Raw genomic sequence first — 20494 nt, 5'->3', positions numbered from 1 at the left:
CATGGAAGCGGAAGTGAGTCACAGGGTGGGGGAAGGGGCGAAGGTTCTGGGAGCATTGAAGACTGTGTAGAAGGCGAGAACGTTATATCGGAGAGCAAAAGTGGGTATGTTTGAAGGAACAGTGGTTCCGACAATGTTATATGGCTGCAAATCAGAGGCTGTAAATAGGGATGTGTGGACGAAGATGGATGTATTGGAAATGATATATTTGAGAACAATATGTGGTATGAGGTGGTTTGACTGTGTAGGTAATGAAAGGGTAAAGTGCTGTGTGTAAAACAAAGAATGTGGATGAAAGAGTAGAAGAGGATGTGTTGAAATGGTTCTGACATATGGAGAGAATGAGTGAGAAAAGGTTGAAAAGGAGGATATATGTGTCAGGAATGGATGGAAAAAGGAGGAGCGGGAGAGCACATTGGAGGTAGATGGATGGATGAAGAAGATTTTGAGCGATCGGGGCCTGAACATACAGGAGGGTGAAAGGCGTGCCTTTCACCCTCCTGCACGTTCAACCCAATCGCTCAAAATCTTTTTCACTCCATCCTTCCACCTCCAATTTGGTCTCCCACTTCTCCTCGTTCCCTCCACCTCTGACACATATATCTTTGTCAGTCTTTCCTCACTTATTCTCTCCATCTGACCAAACCATTTCAAATACATCCTCATCTGCTCTATCAACCACACTCGTTTTATTACCACACATCCCTCTTACCCTTACATTTCTCACTCGATCAAACCACTTCACACCACACATTGCTCTCAAACATCTCATTTCCAGAACATCCACCCTCCTCCGCACAGCTCTATCTATAGACCACGCCTCGCAACCATATAACATTGCTGGAAACACTATTCCTTGAAACATACGCATTTTTGCTTTCCGAGATAATGTTCTCGCCTTCCACACATTTTTCAACGCTCCCAGATTTTTAGCCCCCTCCCCCATCCTGTGACTCACTTCCGCTTCCATGGTTCCATCCGCTGCCAGATCCACTCCCAGATATCTAAAACACTTCACTTCCTCCAGATTTTCTCCATTCAAATTTACCTCCCAAATTGACTTGACCCTCAACCCTACTGTACTTAATAACCTTGCTCTTATTCACATTTACGCTCAGCTTTCTTCTTTCGCACACTTTACCAAACTCCGTCATCATCTTCTGCAGTTTCTCAACCGAGTCTGCCACCAGCGCTGTATCATCAGCGAACGACTGACACTTTCAAAGCCCTCTCATCCACAGCATACTGCATACTTACCACTCTTTCCAAAATTATTGCATTCACCTCCCTAACAACTCCATCCATAAATAAATTAAACAACCAGGGAGACATCATGCACCCCTGCCGAAAACCCACATTCACTGAGAACCAATCACTTTCCTCTCTTCCTACTCGTACATATGCCTTACATCCTCGATAAAAACTTTTCACTGCTTCTAACAACTTGCTTCCCACACCATACATTCTTAATACCTTCCACAGAACATCCCTATCAACTCTATCATATGCCTTCTTCCGATCCATAAATGCCACATACAAATCCATTTGCTTTTCTAAGTATTTCTCACATACATTCTTCAAATCAAACACCTGATCCATATATCCAATACCACATCTGAAAACACACTGCTCTTCCCCAATCTGAAGCTCTGTACATGCCTTCACCCTCTCAATCAATACTCTCCCATATAATTTACCAGGAATACTCAACAAACTTATACCTCTGTAATTTGAGCACTCACCTTTATCCCTTTGCCTTTGTACAATGGCACTATGCATGCATTCCGCCAATCCTCAGGAACCTCACCATGAGTCATACATCCATTAAATATCCTTACCAACCAGTCAACAACACACTCACCCCCTTTCTTAATAAATTTCACTGCAATGCCATCAAAACCCACCGCCTTGTAGGCTTTCATCTTCTGCAAAGTTTTCACTACCTCTTCTCTGTTTACCAAATCATTCTCCCTAACCGTCTTACTTCGCGCACCACCTCTCACAAAACACCCTATATCTGCCACTCTATCATCTACCACATTCAATAAACCTTCAAAATACCCACTCCATCTACTTCATACATCACCACTACTTGTTATTACGTCCCCATTGGCCCCCTTCACCGATGTTCCCATTTCTTCTCTTGTCTTACATTTTTTGTTCTCCCTAAAATCTAATGATACTCTCTCACCGCAACTCTCATTTGCCCTACTTTTCACTTCTTGCACCTTTCTTTACTATTGTTCTCTCTGTCATTTTCACTATTTCCCTACAGAAATCGCCCAAATGCCTCTCTTCTGTTTCACTAGTAATCTTACCTCTTCATTCCACCGCTCACTACTCTTTCTAACCTGCCCACCTCCCACGCTTCTCACCCAACGAGCATCTTCTGCGAAAGCCATCGCGGCTTCCCTAAATACATCCCATTCCTCCCCCACTCCCTTAACATCCCGTATCCTCACCTTTTTCCATTCTGCACTCAGTCTCTCCTGGTGCTCCCTCACAAAACTTTCCTTCCCAAGCTCACTTACTCTTACCACTCTCTTCACCCCAACATTCTCACTTTTCTGAAAACCTCTAGAAATTTTCACTTTTGCCTCCAAAAGATAATGATCAAACATCCCTCCAGTTGCACCTCACAGCACATAAACATTCAAAAGTCTCTGTTTCACGCGCCTTTCAATTAACACGTAATCCAATAACGCTCTTTGGCCATCTCTCCTACTTACATACGTATACTTATGTATACCTCTCTTTTAAATCATGTATTCCCAATCATCAGTCCTTTATCAGTATACAAATCTACAAGCTCTTAACCATTTCCATTTACAACACTGATCACCCCATGTACACCAATTATTCCCTCAACTGCCGCATTACTTACCTCTGTATTCAAATCACTCTAACCCGGTCTCGTGCATCAAAACTGCTAACGCACTTAATCAGCTGCTCCCAAAAAACTTGCCTCCCATGATCTTTCTTCTCATGCCCAGGTGCATATGCACCAATAATCACCCATCTCTCTGTATCCACTTTCAGTTTTACCCATATCAATCCAGCTTTACTTTCTTACATTCTATCACATACTCCCACCACTCCTGTTTCAAGAGTAGTGCTACTACTTCCCTTGCTCTTCTCTCAGCAACCCCTTACTTTACTCCAAAAACATTTCCAAACCACTCTTTCCCGTTACCCTTGACCTTTGTGTCACTAATAGCCAAAATATCCATGTTCCTTTCCTCAAACATACTACCTATCTCTTGTTTTTTCTCATCTGGGTTACATCCACACACATTTAAACACCCTAATCTGGACCTTCGATCAGGATAAGTACTCCCCGCGCGACTCCTTCTATTTCCCCTTTTAGAAAGTTTAAATACAAGGAGGGGAGAGTTTCTAGCCCCCCGCTCTCGTCCCCTTTAGTCGCCTACTACGACACGTGGGGAATGCGTGGGAAATATTCGTTCTCCCCTATCCCCAGGAATAGCGAAAAGTTTTATGGAGGGTGTTAGGCATGTGTACGAGTAGGAAGAGAGAAAAATGATTGGCTTTCAGTGAATGTCGGTCTGCGGCACGGGTGAGTGATGTCTCCATGGTTGTTTAATTTGTTTATGGATGGGGTTGTTAGGGAGGTGACTGCAAGGGTTTTGGTGAGAGGGGCAAGTATGTAGTCTATTGTGGATGAGAGGGCTTGGGAAGTGAGTCATTTGTTGTTCGCTGATGATACAGCGCTGGTGGCTGATTCTGGTGAGAAACTACAGAAGCTGTTTACTTAGTTTGGTAAAGCGTGTGAAAGAATAATGCTGAGGGCAAATGTGAATAAGAGCGAGGTTATTTGGTACAGTAGGGTTATGTATGTACTGGAGGAAGTGAAGTGTTTTACATATCTGGGAGTGGATTTGGCATCTGATGGAACCGTGGAAATGGAAGAAAATCATACGATGGGGGAGGGGGCGAAAGTTCTGGGAGCGTTGAAAAATGTGTGGAAGTCGAGAACGTTATCTTGGAGAGCAAAAATTGGTATGTTTGAAAGAATAGTGGTTCCAACAATGTCATATGGTTGCGAGGCGTGGGCTATAGATAGAGTTGTGTGGAGGAGGGTGGATGTTTTAGAAATGATATGTTTGAGGACAATATGTGGTGTGAGGTGGTTTGTTCGAGTAAGTAATGAAAAAGTAAGAGAAATGTGTGATAATAAAAAGTGTGTGGATGAGAGAGCAGAAGAGGGTGTTTGAAATGGTTTGGTCACAAGGAGAGAATGAGTGAGGAAAGATTGACAAAGGGGATATATATATATCAAAAGTGTAGGGAACGAAAAGTGGGAGGCCAAATTGGAGGTGGAAAGATGGAGTGAAAAAGATTTTGAGTGATGGACGCCTGAGCATGTAAGAGGGTGAAAGGCGTGCAAGGAATAGAGTGATTTGGAACGATTTGGTATACCAGGGTGGACGTGCTGCCAATGGATTAAACAAGGGCATGTGAAGCTATATGTATATGTCTGTGTGTGTATATATATATGTACAATGAAATGTATAGGTATGTATATTTGCGTGTGTGGACGTGTATGTATATAGATGTGTATGGGGGTGGGTTGGGCCATTTCTTTCGTCTGTTTCCTTGCGCTACCTCGCAAACGCGGGAAACAGCGAAAAAGCAAAATGATAATAATAATGATAAGGTAGTGAAAGCTTTGCGGAAGATGAAAGCCGACAAGGCAGCAGGTTTGGATGGTATTGCAGTGGAATTTATTAAAAAAGGGGGTGACTGTATTGTCGACTGGTTGGTAAGGTTATTTAATGTATGTGTGACTCATGGTGAGGTGCCTGAGGATTGGCGGAATGCGTGCATAGTCCATTGTACAAAGGCAAAGGGGATAAGAGTGAGTGCTCAAATTACAGAGGTATAAGATTGTTGAGTATTCCTGGTAAATTATATGGGAGGGTATTGATTGAGAGGGTGAAGGCATGTACAGAGCATCAGATTGGGGAAGAGCAGTGTGGTTTCAGAAGTGGTAGAGGATGTGTGGATCAGGTGTTTGCTTTGAAGAATGTATGTGAGAAATACTTAGAAAAGCAAATGGATTTGTATGTAGCATTTATGGATCTGGAGAAGGCATATGATAGAGTTGATAGAGATGCTCTATGGAAGGTATTAAGAATATATGGTGTGGGAGGAAAGTTGTTAGAAGCAGTGAAAAGTTTTTATCTAGGATGTAAGGCATGTGTACGTGTAGGAAGAGAGAAAAGTGATTGGTTCTCAGTGAATGTAGGTTTGCGGAAGGGGTGTGTGATGTCTCCATGGTTGTTTAATTTGTTTATGGATGGGGTTGTTAGGGAGGTAAATGCAAGAGTTTTGGAAAGAGGGGCAAGTATGAAGTCTGTTGGGGATGAGAGAGCTTGGGAAGTGAGTCAGTTGTTGTTCGCTGATGATACAGCGCTGGTGGCTGATTCATGTGAGAAACTGCAGAAGCTGGTAACTGAATTTGGTAAAGTGTGTGGAAGAAGAAAGTTAAGAGTAAATGTGAATAAGAGCAAGGTTATTAGGTACAGTAGGGTTGAGGGTCAAGTCAATTGGGAGGTGAGTTTGAATGGAGAAAAACTGGAGGAAGTGAAGTGTTTTAGATATCTGGGAGTGGATCTGGCAGCGGATGGAACCATGGAAGCGGAAGTGGATCATAGGGTGGGGGAGGGGGCGAAAATTCTGGGGGCCTTGAAGAATGTGTGGAAGTCGAGAACATTATCTCGGAAAGCAAAAATGGGTATGTTTGAAGGAATAGTGGTTCCAACAATGTTGTATGGTTGCGAGGCGTGGGCTATGGATAGAGTTGTGCGCAGGAGGATGGATGTGCTGGAAATGAGATGTTTGAGGACAATGTGTGGTGTGAGGTGGTTTGATCGAGTGAGTAACGTAAGGGTAAGAGAGATGTGTGGAAATAAAAAGAGCGTGGTTGAGAGAGCAGAAGAGGGTGTTTTGAAGTGGTTTGGGCACATGGAGAGAATGAGTGAGGAAAGATTGACCAAGAGGATATATGTGTCGGAGGTGGAGGGAACGAGGAGAAGAGGGAGACCAAATTGGAGGTGGAAAGATGGAGTGAAAAAGATTTTGTGTGATCGGGGCCTGAACATGCAGGAGGGTGAAAGGAGGGCAAGGAATAGAGTGAATTGGAGCGATGTGGTATACCGGGGTTGACGTGCTGTCAGTGGATTGAATCAAGGCATGTGAAGCGTCTGGGGTAAACCATGGAAAGCTGTGTAGGTATGTATATTTGCGTGTGTGGATGTATGTATATACATGTGTATGGGGGGGGGGTTGGGCCATTTCTTTCGTCTGTTTCCTTGCGCTACCTCGCAAACGCGGGAGACAGCGACAAAGTATAAAAAAAAAAAAATATATATATATATATATATATATATATATATATATATATATATTGGGAGGTAAGTTTGAATGGAGAAAAACTGGAGGAAGTAAAGTGTTTTAGATATCTGGGAGTGGATCTGGCAGCGGATGGAACCATGGAAGCGGAAGTGGATCATAGGGTGGGGGAGGGGGCGAAAATCCTGGGAGCCTTGAAGAATGTGTGGAAGTCAAGAACATTATCTCCGAAAGCAAAAATGGGTATGTTTGAAGGAATAGTGGTTCCAACAATGTTGTATGGTTGCGAGGTGTGGGCTATGGATAGAGTTGTGCGCAGGAGGATGGATGTGCTGGAAATGAGATGTTTGAGGACAATGTGTGGTGTGAGGTGGTTTGATCGAGTGAGTAACGTAAGGGTAAGAGAGATGTGTGGAAATAAAAAGAGCGTGGTTGAGAGAGCAGAAGAGGGTGTTTTGAAGTGGTTTGGGCACATAGAGAGAATGAGTGAGGAAAGATTGACCAAGAGGATATATGTGTCGGAGGTGGAGGGAACGAGGAGAAGAGGGAGACCAAATTGGAGGTGGAAAGATGGAGTGAAAAAGATTTTGTGTGATCGGGGCCTGAACATGCAGGAGGGTGAAAGGAGGGCAAGGAATAGAGTGAATTGGAGCGATGTGGTATACCGAGGTTGACGTGCTGTCAGTGGATTGAATCAAGGCATGTGAAGCGTCTGGGGTAAACCATGGAAAGCTGTGTAGGTATGTATATTTGCGTGTGTGGAAGTATGTATATACATGTGTATGGGGGGTGGGTTGGGCCATTTCTTTCGTCTGTTTCCTTGCGCTACCTCGCAAACGCGGGAGACAGCGACAAAGTATAATAAAAAAAAAAATATATATATATATATATATATATATATATATATATATATATATATATATATATATATACATTCGTGTTTTGATGTCTAGGTTTAGTAATGTGGTGCAAAAGTCTTCTTTATTGTCTATGAATAGGTTTCTCGAGTCATCATATTTGTGGTGGTGGCCAGAGACACGTGTGGTGGCTGTAGGCTGGAAGATCGAACTCCAGAACGTCCTCCTTCACCACAGCCTCCGTAACACTATCCACGCCCTCTACCTCGCCGTCCCACACTACACAGAGCGTACTCCAGTGGACCATAAGAAGTCAAGAATCTCGCAGGTCAACAAACAAGAAGGTCAGCCTCTGTATTTCGTGTTGTAATGATAAATCTGTCATATTGTTTCGAAATTGCCTGAGATATGCTACATACAAATCCTTATGCTTTTCTAAGTATTTTTCAAATACATTCTTCAAAGCAAACATCTGAGCCACACATCATCCATCACTTCTTAAACCAAACTGCTCTTCCCCAATCTGATGCTCTGTACATGCCTTCACCCTCCCAATCAATACCCTCCCATATAATTATCCAGGAATACTCAATAAACTTATACCTCTGTAATTTGAGCACTCACCTTTATCACCTTTGACTTTGTACAATGGCACTATGCAAGCCTTCCGCCAATCCTCAGGCACCTCACCATGAGTCATACATACATTAAATAACTTTACCAAAAAGTCCCTAAATACATCCCATTCCTCCCCCACTCCCCTTACTTCCATTGTTCTCACCTTTTTCCATTCTGTACACAGTCTCTCCTGGTACTTCCCCACACAGGTCTCCTTCCCAAGCTCACTCACTCTCACCACCTTCTTCACCCCAACATTCACTCCTCTTTTCTGAAAACCCATACAAAATTTTTACCTTGCCCCACAAGAAATGATCAGACATTTCCCCCCAGGCCCCCTCTCGCCATTAAAAATCCCAAAAATCTCCTTTTGCACGCCTGTCAATCAACACGTTAAACCCAAAAACGCTCTCTGGCCCAAACTCTCCTACTTAATAAAAAATATTATGTATATCTCGGTTTTTAAAAAGGTTTTTCCCAATCACCGTCCTTTTTCAGCACATAAATCTACAAGCTCTTCACCATTTCCATTTACAACACTGAACACTTCATGATAACCAATTATTCCCTCAACTACCACATTACTCACCTTTGCATTCAAATCACCCATCACTATAACCCGGTCTTGTACATCAAAACCACTAACACACTCATTTAGCTGCTCCCAAAACACTTGCCTCTCATGATCTTCTTCTCATGCCCAGGTGCATATGCACCAATAATCACACATCTCTCTCCATCAACTTTCATTTTAAACCCATAACATCTAGAATTTACTTTCTTACACTCTATCACATACTCCTACAACTCCTGTTTCAGGAGTAGTGCTACTCCTTCCCTTGCTCTTGTCCTCTCACTAACCCCTGACTTTACTCTCAAGACATTCTCAAACCACTCTTCCCCTTTTACCCCTTTTCATATGAAGATAATTTTCATTATAACTCTCGATCTTTTATCACGGGAGTATGATGAGTTTCAACAGAGGAAGACACCTCCATCCTCTTTATTTCCTCAATCATTGTTACTGGTGTGTACTCTGGAACTGCTACGATGTCTACATTAAGAATACCCAACAAATTTGTATGAATACCATTTATACGAAAATTTTCTTCCGATGCAGTTGTCTGTAGCTCTGAAAAGTTCTTAAGTCTATAATCCGTTGAAGAACATAAAATGTCATGATGCATGACCGAGAATAGTTAAAAAAAAGAAATAGTAACAGAGTGTGAGAGACCCGTTCTACACGAAGTACGTTTTTTGACTAAAACGCACGAGTATACTCACTAGAGTGCCTATCAAAACGCATAGCTTCCATAAACTGGAAGTTTATGAACTCGACTCCCTCCTGGAAACAAAGGTTCACTAATCTAGTATTGCGACTAAACATCTCACTTCATGAAGAGGAGGATTTTGGCGCCGATCTGGGAAGTACTCCTGAAATCAGAGCTGTTGGTTATGTTTCGAAAACGTCGAACAAATAAGCGATAGTTTACCAACAACTCCTCTTATCTCTCCTTCAAGCTTTATGTTGTTTATATAATCTGCTACTCCTACACTTATGTAAGATTATTGACATCCTTAGATTCGGAGGCTACACACAAACACGAAAGTGCTCCTTTCCTCGCTTGTAGAAGAGTACTGCCTCTCAGGTTACACTGAGGGGAGCATTCACTAAGGGGTTTAGCTTTAGGGATATACATATTTTGAGCCAGAGATCAGGGTTCAATCTCAGCTTGCGCTACATTACGTTCTCGGGATCATGACAGGAGAGTCACGGATTACGTTTATGACTTTGGTTAAGAGTTGGTGATTCTTGCTGCGCCTCACGAACTACCGTCACCTTGTTGTGAAGTTCGTGAAGTCTTCCTGTCATGAAAGATAATACTGATTAATAATTTTTCTTGTGACCTTGCTTGAGATACTCCAGCTTTCTCATATGACCTTTAATGACCAAATCTGAAAACTCGAGACATTTTTTCCCTCATAACGCCTTGCGTTACCACTGTGACAACATAAACGTATCGACTTTGGTATTCAGTATTGCATAGCAGTAGTATTTTCTCGGGGCAAAACTCAGGCAATTCTTCCTTCTGCTTAAGACAACTTTCAGACATGAGGCCATTATGGTCATCAGTACATAATGCTACGGTACATATGCTCAATGCCATCATTGCACTGCCACTTAGTATGATGAAGACGACGCGGTCTATCATTTGATGAAGTCAGGGTTGTTACACCTGAGTCTCGCCAACACTATGAACTGATTTATTAGATAGTAGGTGAGCATCATATTGATTCCTTTTTCTTTATTCTTCCTAAATATATATCAATATTCCTTTTGTGGTTGTATGAATAACGGGAGATTCACAAACATCGTCTCTCTCATGTCTTTCTACTGTTATGTTTACATACATATAACTTCGTCGCTCTACATATTACAGTTAACTTGTCTGCAAGTATTGAGATGTTTGAACTCATATATTCTGATGTCTTCCTGAATACTGAAGAATGTTATATGACGAAGTAAAACCTTTCTTATATCAATAAAATCAACCGAATGACAGAAAACACCTTCGGAGCCATGAATGATTTCCGTCATCTTTTTCCCTTATACATTTCTTTCACCCGAGATGGCTTCTGCCTGAGCCGTGTTGCTCAAGACATGTCGGTCACTGTAAAAAGAAAAACATAAAAAGAGTTTTATGAAGTACATTGATGCAGAAGACCCAGGTCTGACTAGCAGGATTTCCACGTGGTTTCTGTCATGTTCAACATGTGAACACATACGATTGTGAGTCATGAAAATACAATATATATTGAATGAAAATCTAATGTTTCTGTTACTTTCACCAGTGAGAAGTGATGGTGTGCAGGTGTACAGACGCTGCCTCTACTGTAACACTGGCCAGCAGGGAGTCCAACTTATCAACATTTGGAACTTGACCTTGGCCTTCCAGAACACAAGCAACCTCTTCAAAGGTGAAGATTATATACTTTAGACTTATTACTCTTGATGTGTGAATGTTATCTTAGTCCGTGTTTCTAATAGGAATATCTGCCAGCTCATCTCAGCATGATGGTGGGACAGTATGGCATTATCTGTGTCACTGAACCACTGAACAGCTTAAAAACCCCATCCTCAGGTACTGACCCGCCTCTCCTAGCGCCGACCAACACCCCACCCTTACGTACTGACCCACTCCTCCCAGAGTCGACCAACCCAAAACCCTCAGGTACTGACTTGCCCCTCCCAGCGCCAACTAACCCCCAACTCTCAGGTACTGACCCGCCCCTCCCAGCGCCGATTAACCCCTCATCCTAAGAAACTGACCCGTCCCTCCCACACCGACCGACCCCCCACCGTCAGGTAATGACGTGCAACTCCCAGCGCCAACCAACCCCCACCCTCAGGTACTGACCCGCCCCTCCTAGCGTCGACCAACTCCCCACCCTCAGGTATTGACCCGCCCCTCTCAGCGCCGACACACCTTCCACCCTCAGGTACTGACCCGCACCTCCAAGCGACGACCAATCCCCCACCCTCAGATACTGACCCCGCCCCTCCCAGCGCCGACCAACCTCCGCACCTTCAGGTGTTGACCCTCCCCTGCCGGCGCCGACTAACCCCCAACTCTCAGGTACTGACCCGCCCCTCCCAGCGCCGACTAACTCCTCATCCTCAGATACTGACCCTTCCCTCCCAACGCCGACCAACCCCCCACCATCAGGTATTGACCCGCCCCTCCTAGCATCGACCAACCCCTCACCCTCAGGTATTGACCCGCCCCTCTCAGCACCGACACACCCTCCACCCTCAGGTACTGACCCGCACCTCCCAGCGACGAGCAATCCCCCACCCTCAGGTAATGACCCGCCCCTCCCAACGTCTACCAACCCCCCCACCATCAGGTATTGACCCGCCCCTCCTAGCATCGACCAACCCCTCACCCTCAGGTATTGACCCGCCCCTCTCAGCGCCGACACACCTTCCACCCTCAGGTACTGACCCGCACCTCCAAGCGACGACCAATCCCCCACCCCCAGATACTGACCCCGCCCCTCCCAGCGTCGACCAACCATCGATCCTTTCACCCTCCTGCATGTTCAATCCCCGATCACTCAAAATCTTTTCCACTCCATCTTTCCACCTCCAATTTGGTCTCCCACTTCTCCTCGTTCCCTCCACCTCCGACACATATATCCTCTTGGTCAATCTTTCCTCACTCATTCTCTCCATGTGTCCAAACCATTTCAAAACACCCTCTTCTGCTCTCTCAACCACGCCCTTTTTATTTCCACACATCTCTCTTACCCTTACGTTACTTACTCGATCGAACCACCTCACACCACATATTGTCCTCAAATATCTCATTTCAAGCACATCCATCCTCCTGCGCACAACTCTATCCATAGCTCACGCCTCGCAACCATACAACATTGTTGGAACCACTATTTCTTCAAACATACTCATTTTTGCTTTCCGAGATAATGTTCTCGACTTCCACACATTCTTCAAGGCTCCCAGGATTTTCGTCCCCTTCCCCACCCTATGATTCACTTCCGCTTCCATGGTTCCATCCGCTGCCAGATCCACTCCCAGATATCTAAAACACTTTACTTCCTTAAGTTATTCTCCATTCAAACTTACCTCCCAATTGACTTGACCCTCAACCCTACTGTACCTAATAATCTTGCTCTTATTCACATTTACTCTTAACATCTTCTTTCACACGCTTTACCAAACTCAGTCACCAGCTTCTGCAGTTCCTCACATGAATCAGCCACCAGCGCTGTATCATCAGCGAACAACAACTGACTCACTTCCCAAGCTCTCTCATCCCCAACAGACTGCATACTTGCCCCTCTTTCCAAAACTCTTGCATTCACTTCCCTAAAAACCCCATCCATAAACAAATCAAACAACCATGGAAACATCACACACCCCTGCCGCAAACCTACATTCACTGAGAACCAATCACTTTCCTCTCTTCATACACGTACACATGAGGCATTTGGACGATTTTTGCAGGGAAAAAATGCTAATGAGTGGGAGATGTATAAAAGAAAGAGACAGGAGGTCAAGTGAAAGGTGCGAGAGGTGAAAAAGAGGGCAAATGAGAGTTGGGGTGAGAGAGTATCATTAAATTTTAGTGAGAAGAAAAAGATGTTCTGGAAGGAGGTAAATAAAGTGCGTAAGACAAGGGAGCAAATGGGAACTTCAGTGAAGTGGGCTAATGGGGAGTTGGTAACAAGTAGTGGTGATGTGAGAAGGAGATTCAGTGAGTATTTTGAACGTTTGTTGAATGTGTTTGATGATAGAGTGGCAGATATAGGGTGTTTTGGTCGAGGTGGTGTGCAAAATTAGAGGGTTAGGGAAAATGATTTGGTAAACAGAGAAGAGATAGTAAAAGCTTTGCGGAAGATGAAAGCCGGCAAGGCAGCGGGTTCGGATGGTATTGCAGTGGAAGTTATTAAAAAAGGGGGTGACTGTATTGTTGACTGGTTGGTAAGATTATTTATGTATGTATGACTCATGGTAAGGTGCCTGAGGATTGGCGGAATGCGTGCATAGTGCCATTGTACAAAGGCAAAGGTGATAAGAGTGAGTGCTCAAATTACATATGTATAAGTTTGTTGAGTATTCCTGGTAAATTATAATGGAGGGTATTGATTGAGAGGGTGAAGGCATGTACAGAACATCAGATTGGGGAAGAGCAGTGCGGTTTCAGAAGTGGTAGAGGATGTGTGGATCAGGTGTTTGCTTTGAAGAATGTATGTGAGAAATACATAGAAAAGCAAATGGATTTGTATGTAGCATTTATGGATGTGGAGAAGGCATATGATATATGTATATATATATATATATATATATATATATATATATATATATATATATATATATATATATATATATATATATATATATATATATATATATATATATATATATATATATATATATATATATATATATATATATATATATATATATATCCTCCTCGAAGGCTCAGAGTGGGGTGCCTAAATGAGTGTGGATGTAACCAAGATGTGAAGACCCTTACTGGAAAAACAATCACTCTTGAAGTAGAACCTTCAGACACAATTGAAAATGTGAAGGAAAATAGTGAAATTGGAGAAAAATGTAGCTTAGACATTGAAGCCTATTGATACAGTGGTTAAATTGATGAGAACTGCTATTGACGTTTGTGTAAATGAATTATACATTTCCTTTTTCCATAGCCAGAGGTTGAACCATTATGTGACATTCATTTTTTTCATTCATTTCAAGCTAAAAGTTTCAGTTTTCTAAATTGTTTCTTACATTTTTCATATGTATATATATGTATGTGTGTGTGTGTGTATATGTGCGTATGTATGTGTATGTGTGTGTATGTGTATATGTATATATATATGTATATTATCCCTGGGGATAGGGGTGAAAGAATACTTCCCACGTATTCCTCGCGTGTCGTAGAAAGCGACTAGAGGGGACGGGAGCGGGGGGCCAGAAATCCTCCCCTCCTTGTATTAACTTTCTAAAATGGGAAACAGAAGAAGGAGTCACGTGGGGAGTGCTCATCCTCCTCGAAGGCTCAGAGTGGGGTGCCTAAATGTGTGTGGATGTAACCAAGATGTGAAAAAAGGAGAGATAGGTAGTATGTTTGAGGAAAGGAACCTGGATGTTTTGGCTCTGAGTGAAACGAAGCTCAAGGGTAAAGGGGAAGAGTGGTTTGGGAATGTCTGGGGAGTAAAGTCAGCGGTTAGTGAGAGGACAAGAGCAAGGGAAGGAGTAGCAATACTCCTGAAACAGGAGTTGTGGGAGTATGTGATAGAGTGTAAGAAAGTAAATTCTCGATTAGTATGGGTAAAACTGAAAGTTGATGGAGAGAGATGGGTGATTATTGGTGCTTATGCACCTGGGCATGAGAAGAAAGGTCAAGAGAGGCAAGTGTTTTGGGAGCAGCTGAATGAGTGTGTTAGTTGTTTTGATGCACGAGACCGGGTTATAGTGATGAGTGATTTGAATGCAAAGGTGAGTAATGTGGCAGTTGAGGGAATAATTGGTATACATGGGGTGTTCAGTGTTGTAAATGGAAATGGTGAAGAGCTTGTAGATTTATGTGCTGAAAAAGGACTGATGATTGGGAATACCTGGTTTAAAAAGCGAGATATACATAAGTATACTTATGTAAGTAGGAGAGATGGCCAGAGAGCGTTATTGGATTACGTGTTAATTGACAGGCGTGCGAAAGAGAGACTTTTGGATGTTAATGTGCTGAGAGGTGCAACTGGAGGGATGTCTGATCATTATCTTGTGGAGGCTAAGGTGAAGATTTGTATGGGTTTTCAGAAAAGAAGAGTGAATGTTGGGGTGAAGAGGGTGGTGAGAGTAAGTGAGCTTGAGAAGGAGACCTGTGTGAGGAAGTACCAGGAGAGACTGAGTACAGAATGGAAAAAGGTAAGAACAATGGAAGTAAGGGGAGTGGGGGAGGAATGGGATGTATTTAGGGAATCAGTGATGGATTGCGCAAAAGATGCTTGTGGCATGAGAAGAGTGGGAGGTGGGTTGATTAGAAAGGGTAGTGAGTGGTGGGATGAAGAAGTAAGAGTATTAGTGAAAGAGAAGAGAGAGGCATTTGGACGATTTTTGCAGGGAAAAAATGCAATTGAGTGGGAGAAGTATAAAAGAAAGAGACAGGAGGTCAAGAGAAAGGTGCAGGAGGTGAAAAAAAGGGCAAATGAGAGTTGGGGTGAGAGACTATCAGTAAATTTTAGGGAGAATAAAAAGATGTTCTGGAAGGAGGTAAATAAGGTGCGTAAGACAAGGGAGCAAATGGGAACTTCAGTGAAGGGCGCAAATGGGGAGGTGATAACAAGTAGCGGTGATGTGAGAAGGAGATGGAGTGAGTATTTTGAAGGTTTGTTGAATGTGTCTGATGACAGAGTGGCAGATATAGGGTGTTTTGGTCGAGGTGGTGTGCAAAGTGAGAGGGTTAGGGAAAATGATTTGGTAAACAGAGAAGAGGTAGTGAAAGCTTTGCGGAAGATGAAAGCCGGCAAGGCAGCAGGTTTGGATGGTATTGCAGTGGAATTTATTAAAAAGGGGGTGACTGTATTGTTGACTGGTTGGTAAGGTTATTTAATGTATGTATGACTCATGGTGAGGTGCCTGAGGATTGGCGGAATGCGTGCATAGTGCCATTGTGCAAAGGCAAAGGGGATAAGAGTGAGTGCTCAAATTACAGAGGTATAAGTTTGTTGAGTATTCCTGGTAAATTATATGGGAGGGTATTGATTGAGAGGGTGAAGGCATGTACAGAGCATCAGATTGGGGAAGAGCAGTGTGGTTTCAGAAGTGGTAGAGGATGTGTGGATCAGGTGTTTGCTTTGAGGAATGTATGTGAGAAATACTTAGAAAAGCAAATGGATTTGTATGTAGCACTTATGGATCTGGAGAAGGCATATGATAGAGTTGATAGAGATGCTCTGTGGAAGGTATTAAGAATATATGGTGTGGGAGGCAAGTTGTTAGAAGCAGTGAAAAGTTTTTATCGAGGATGTAAGGCATGTGTACGTGTAGGAAGAGAGGAAAGTGATTGGTTCTCAGTGAATGTAGGTTTGCGGCAGGGGTGTGTGATGTCTCCATGGTTGTTTAATTTGTTTATGGATGGGGTTGTTAGGGAGGTAAATGCAGGAGTCCTGGAAAGAGGGGCAAGTATGAAGTCTGTTGGGGATGAGAGAGCTTGGCAAGTGAGTCAGTTGTTGTTCGCTGATGATACAGCGCTGGTGGCTGATTCATGTGAGAAACTGCAGAAGCTGGTGACTGAGTTTGGTAAAGTGTGTGGTAGAAGAAAGTTAAGAGTAAATGTGAATAAGAGCAAGGTTATTAGGTACAGTATGGGTGAGGGTCAAGTCAATTGGGAGGTGAGTTTGAATGGAGAAAAACTGGAGGAAGTGAAGTGTTTTAGATATCTGGGAGTGGATCTGTCAGCGGATGGAACCATGGAAGCGGAAGTGGATCATAGGGTGGGGGAGGGGGCGAAAATTTTGGGAGCCTTGAAAAATGTGTGGAAGTCGAGAACATTATCTCGGAAAGCAAAAATGGGTATGTTTGAAGGAATAGTGGTTCCAACAATGTTGTATGGTTGCGAGGCGTGGGCTATGGATAGAGATATGCGCAGGAGGATGGATGTGCTGGAAATGAAATGTTTGAGGACAATGTGTGGTGTGAGGTGGTTTGATCGAGTAAGTAACGTAAGGGTAAGAGAGATGTGTGGAAATAAAAAGAGCGTGGTTGAGAGAGCAGAAGAGGGTGTTTTGAAATGGTTTGGGCACATGGAGAGAATGAGTGAGGAAAGATTGACCAAGAGGATATATATGTCGGAGGTGGAGGGAACGAGGAGAAGAGGGAGACCAAATTGGAGGTGGAAAGATGGAGTGAAAAAGATTTTGTGTGATCGGGGCCTGAACATGCAGGAGGGTGAAAGGAGGGCAAGGAATAGAGTGAATTGGAGCGATGTGGTATACAGGGGTTGACGTGCTGTCAGTGGATTGAATCAAGGCATGTGAAGCGTCTGGGGTAAACCATGGAAAGCTGTGTAGGTATGTATATTTGCGTGTGTGGACGTATGTACATGTGTATGGGGGGGGGTTGGGCCATTTCTTTCGTCTGTTTCCTTGCGCTACCTCGCAAACGCGGGAGACAGCGACAAAGTATGAAAAAAAAAAAAAAAAAAGTCAACAATAGAGTCACCCCCTTTTTTAATAAATTCCACTGCAATACCATCCAAAGCCGCTGCCTTGCCGGCTTTCATCCTTGGCAAACTTTTTACTACCTCTTCTTTGTTTACCTAATCATTTTCCCTAACCCTCTCACTTTGCACACTACCTTGACCAAAACACCATATATCTGCCTCTCTATCATGAAACACATCCAACAAACCCTCAAAATACTCATTCCATCTTCCCACATCACCACTACTTGTTACCACCTCCCTTTCAGCCCCCTTCGCTGATGTTCCCATTTGTTTCTTTTACTTACGCATTTAATTTAATTCCTTCCAAGATATCTTTTTGTTCTAGAATACCTTAAAATTTGATGATTATCTCATCCGAACTCTCATTTGCCCTCTTTTTCGCCTTTTCCACCTTTCTAATGACCTCCTGCCTCTTTATTTTTCATATCTCCAAGTCATTTGCATTATTTCCCTGTAAAAATCGTCCAAATGCGTCTCTCTTTTCTTTCACTAATAATCTTACTTCTTCATCCCCCCACTCACTACCCTATATATATATGTATATATATATATATATATATATATATATATATATTTTTTTTTTTTTTTTTTTTTTTTATACCTCGTCGCTGTCTCCCGCGTTTGCGAGGTAGCGCAAGGAAACAGACGAAAGAAATGGCCCAACCCCCCCCATACACATGTACATACATACGTCCACACACGCAAATATACATACCTACACAGCTTTCCATGGTTTACCCCGGACGCTTCACATGCCTTGATTCAATCCACTGACAGCACGTCAACCCCTGTATACCACATCGTTCCAATTCAATCTATTCCTTGCACTCCTTTCACCCTCCTGCATGTTCAGGCCCCGATCACTCAAAATCTTTTTCACTCCATCTTTCCACCTCCAATTTGGTCTCCCACTTCTCCTCGTTCCCTCCACCTCTGCACATATATCCTCTTTGTCAATCTTTCTCCACTCATTCTCTCTATGTGACTAAACCATTTCAAAACACCCTCTTCTGCTCTCTCAACCACACTCTTTTTATTTCCACACATCTCTCTCACCCTTACAATTCTTACTCGATCAAACCACCTCACACCACATATTGTCCTCAAACATCTCATTTCCAGCACATCCACCCTCCTGCGCACAACTCTATCCATAGCCCACGCCTTGCAACTATACAACATTGTTGGAACCACTATTCCTTCAAACATACCCATTTTTGCTTTCCGAGATAATGTTCTAGACTACCAAACATTCTTCAAGGCTCCCAGAATTTTCGACCCCACCCCCACCCAATGATTCACTTCCGCTTCCATGGTTCCATCCGCTGCCAGATCCACTCCCAGATATCTAAAACTACTTCCTCCAGTTTTTCTCCACTCAAACTTACCTCCCAGTTGATTTGACCCTCAACCCTACTGAACCTAATAACCTTGCTCTTATTCACATTTACTCTTAACTTTCTTCTTTCACATACTTTACCAAACTCAGTCACCAGCTTCTGCTGTTTCTTACATGAATCAGCCACCAGCGCTGTATCATCAGCGAACAACAACTGACTCACTTCCCAAGCTCTCTCATCCACAACAGACTTCATACTTGCCCCTCTTTCCAAAACTCTTGCATTCACCTCCCTAACAACCCGATCCATAAACAATTCAAACAACCATGGAGACATCACACACCCCTGCCGCAAGCCTACATTCACTGAGAACCAATCACTTTCCCCTCTTCCTACACGTACACATGCCTTACATCCTCGATAAAAACTTTTCACTGCTTCTAACAACTTGCATCCCACACCATATATTCTTAAAACCTTCCACAGAGCATCTCTATCAACTCTATCATATGCCTTCTCCAGATCCATAAATGCTACATACAAATCCATTTGTTTTTCTAAGTATTTCTCACATACATTCTTCAAAGCAAACACCTGATCCACACACCCTCTACCACTTCTGAAACCACACTGCTCTTACCCAGTCTGGTGCTCTGTATATGCCTTCACCCTCTCAATCAATACCCTCCCATATAATTACCAGGAATACTCAACAAACTTATACCTCTGTAATTTGAGCACTCACTCTTATCCCCTTTGCTTTTGTACAATGGCACTATGCAAGCATTCCGCCAATCCTCAGGCACCTCACCATGAATCATACATGCATTAAATAACCTTACCAACCAGTCAACAATACAGTCACCCCCTTTTTTAATAAATTCCACTGCAATACCATCCAAACCTGCTGCCTTGCCGGCTTTCATCTTCCGTAAAGCTTTTACTACCTCTTCTCTATTTACCAAATCATTTTCAATAACCCTCTCACTTTGCACACCACCGCGACCAAAACACCCTATATCTGCCACGTTTCATCAAACACATTCAACAAACCCTCAAAATACTCACTCCATCTCCTTCTCAAATCACCACTACTTGTTATCACCTCCCCATTAGCCCCCTTCACTGATGTTCCCATTTGCTCCCTTGTCTTACGCACTTTATTTACCTCCTTCCAAAACATCTTTTTATTCACCCTAAAATTTAATGATACTCTCTCACCCCAACTCTCATTTGCCCTCTTTTTCACCTCCTGCACCTTTCTTTTGCCCTCCTGCCTCTGTCTTTTATACCTCTCCCACTCATTTGCATTTTTTCCCTGCAAAAATCGTCCAAATGCCTCTTTCTTCTCTTTCACTAATAATCTTACTTCTTCATCCCACCACTCACTACCTTTTCTATTCAACCCACCTCCCACGCTTCTCATGCCACAAGCATCTTTTGCGCAATCCATTACTGCTTCACTAAATACATCCCATTCCTCCCCCACTCCCCTTACTTCCATTGTTCTCACCTTTTTCCATTCTGTTCTCAGTCCCTCCTGGTA

At 43.1% G+C, this 20494-nt stretch overlaps 1 protein-coding gene across 1 annotated transcript in view; it reads left to right on the top strand.

Moving 5' to 3' along the window:
* The window catches only part of LOC139757151 (glutamate receptor ionotropic, delta-2-like), a 69233-nt gene that overhangs the window by 5860 nt on the left and 42879 nt on the right, over positions 1-20494 (top strand). The window contains exons 3-4 of the mRNA XM_071677250.1: positions 7374-7586; positions 10711-10829. Of these exons, the coding sequence (XP_071533351.1) occupies positions 7374-7586; positions 10711-10829 (332 nt within the window). The remainder of the gene's footprint in view (positions 1-7373; positions 7587-10710; positions 10830-20494) is intronic.

The sequence above is a fragment of the Panulirus ornatus genome, chromosome 25, assembly GCF_036320965.1.
Source record: "Panulirus ornatus isolate Po-2019 chromosome 25, ASM3632096v1, whole genome shotgun sequence".
In the NCBI taxonomy this organism is placed as follows: domain Eukaryota; kingdom Metazoa; phylum Arthropoda; class Malacostraca; order Decapoda; family Palinuridae; genus Panulirus; species Panulirus ornatus.
The sequence above is the reverse complement of the archived record's forward strand: the minus strand, read 5'-3'. Positions and strand labels throughout refer to the sequence as shown.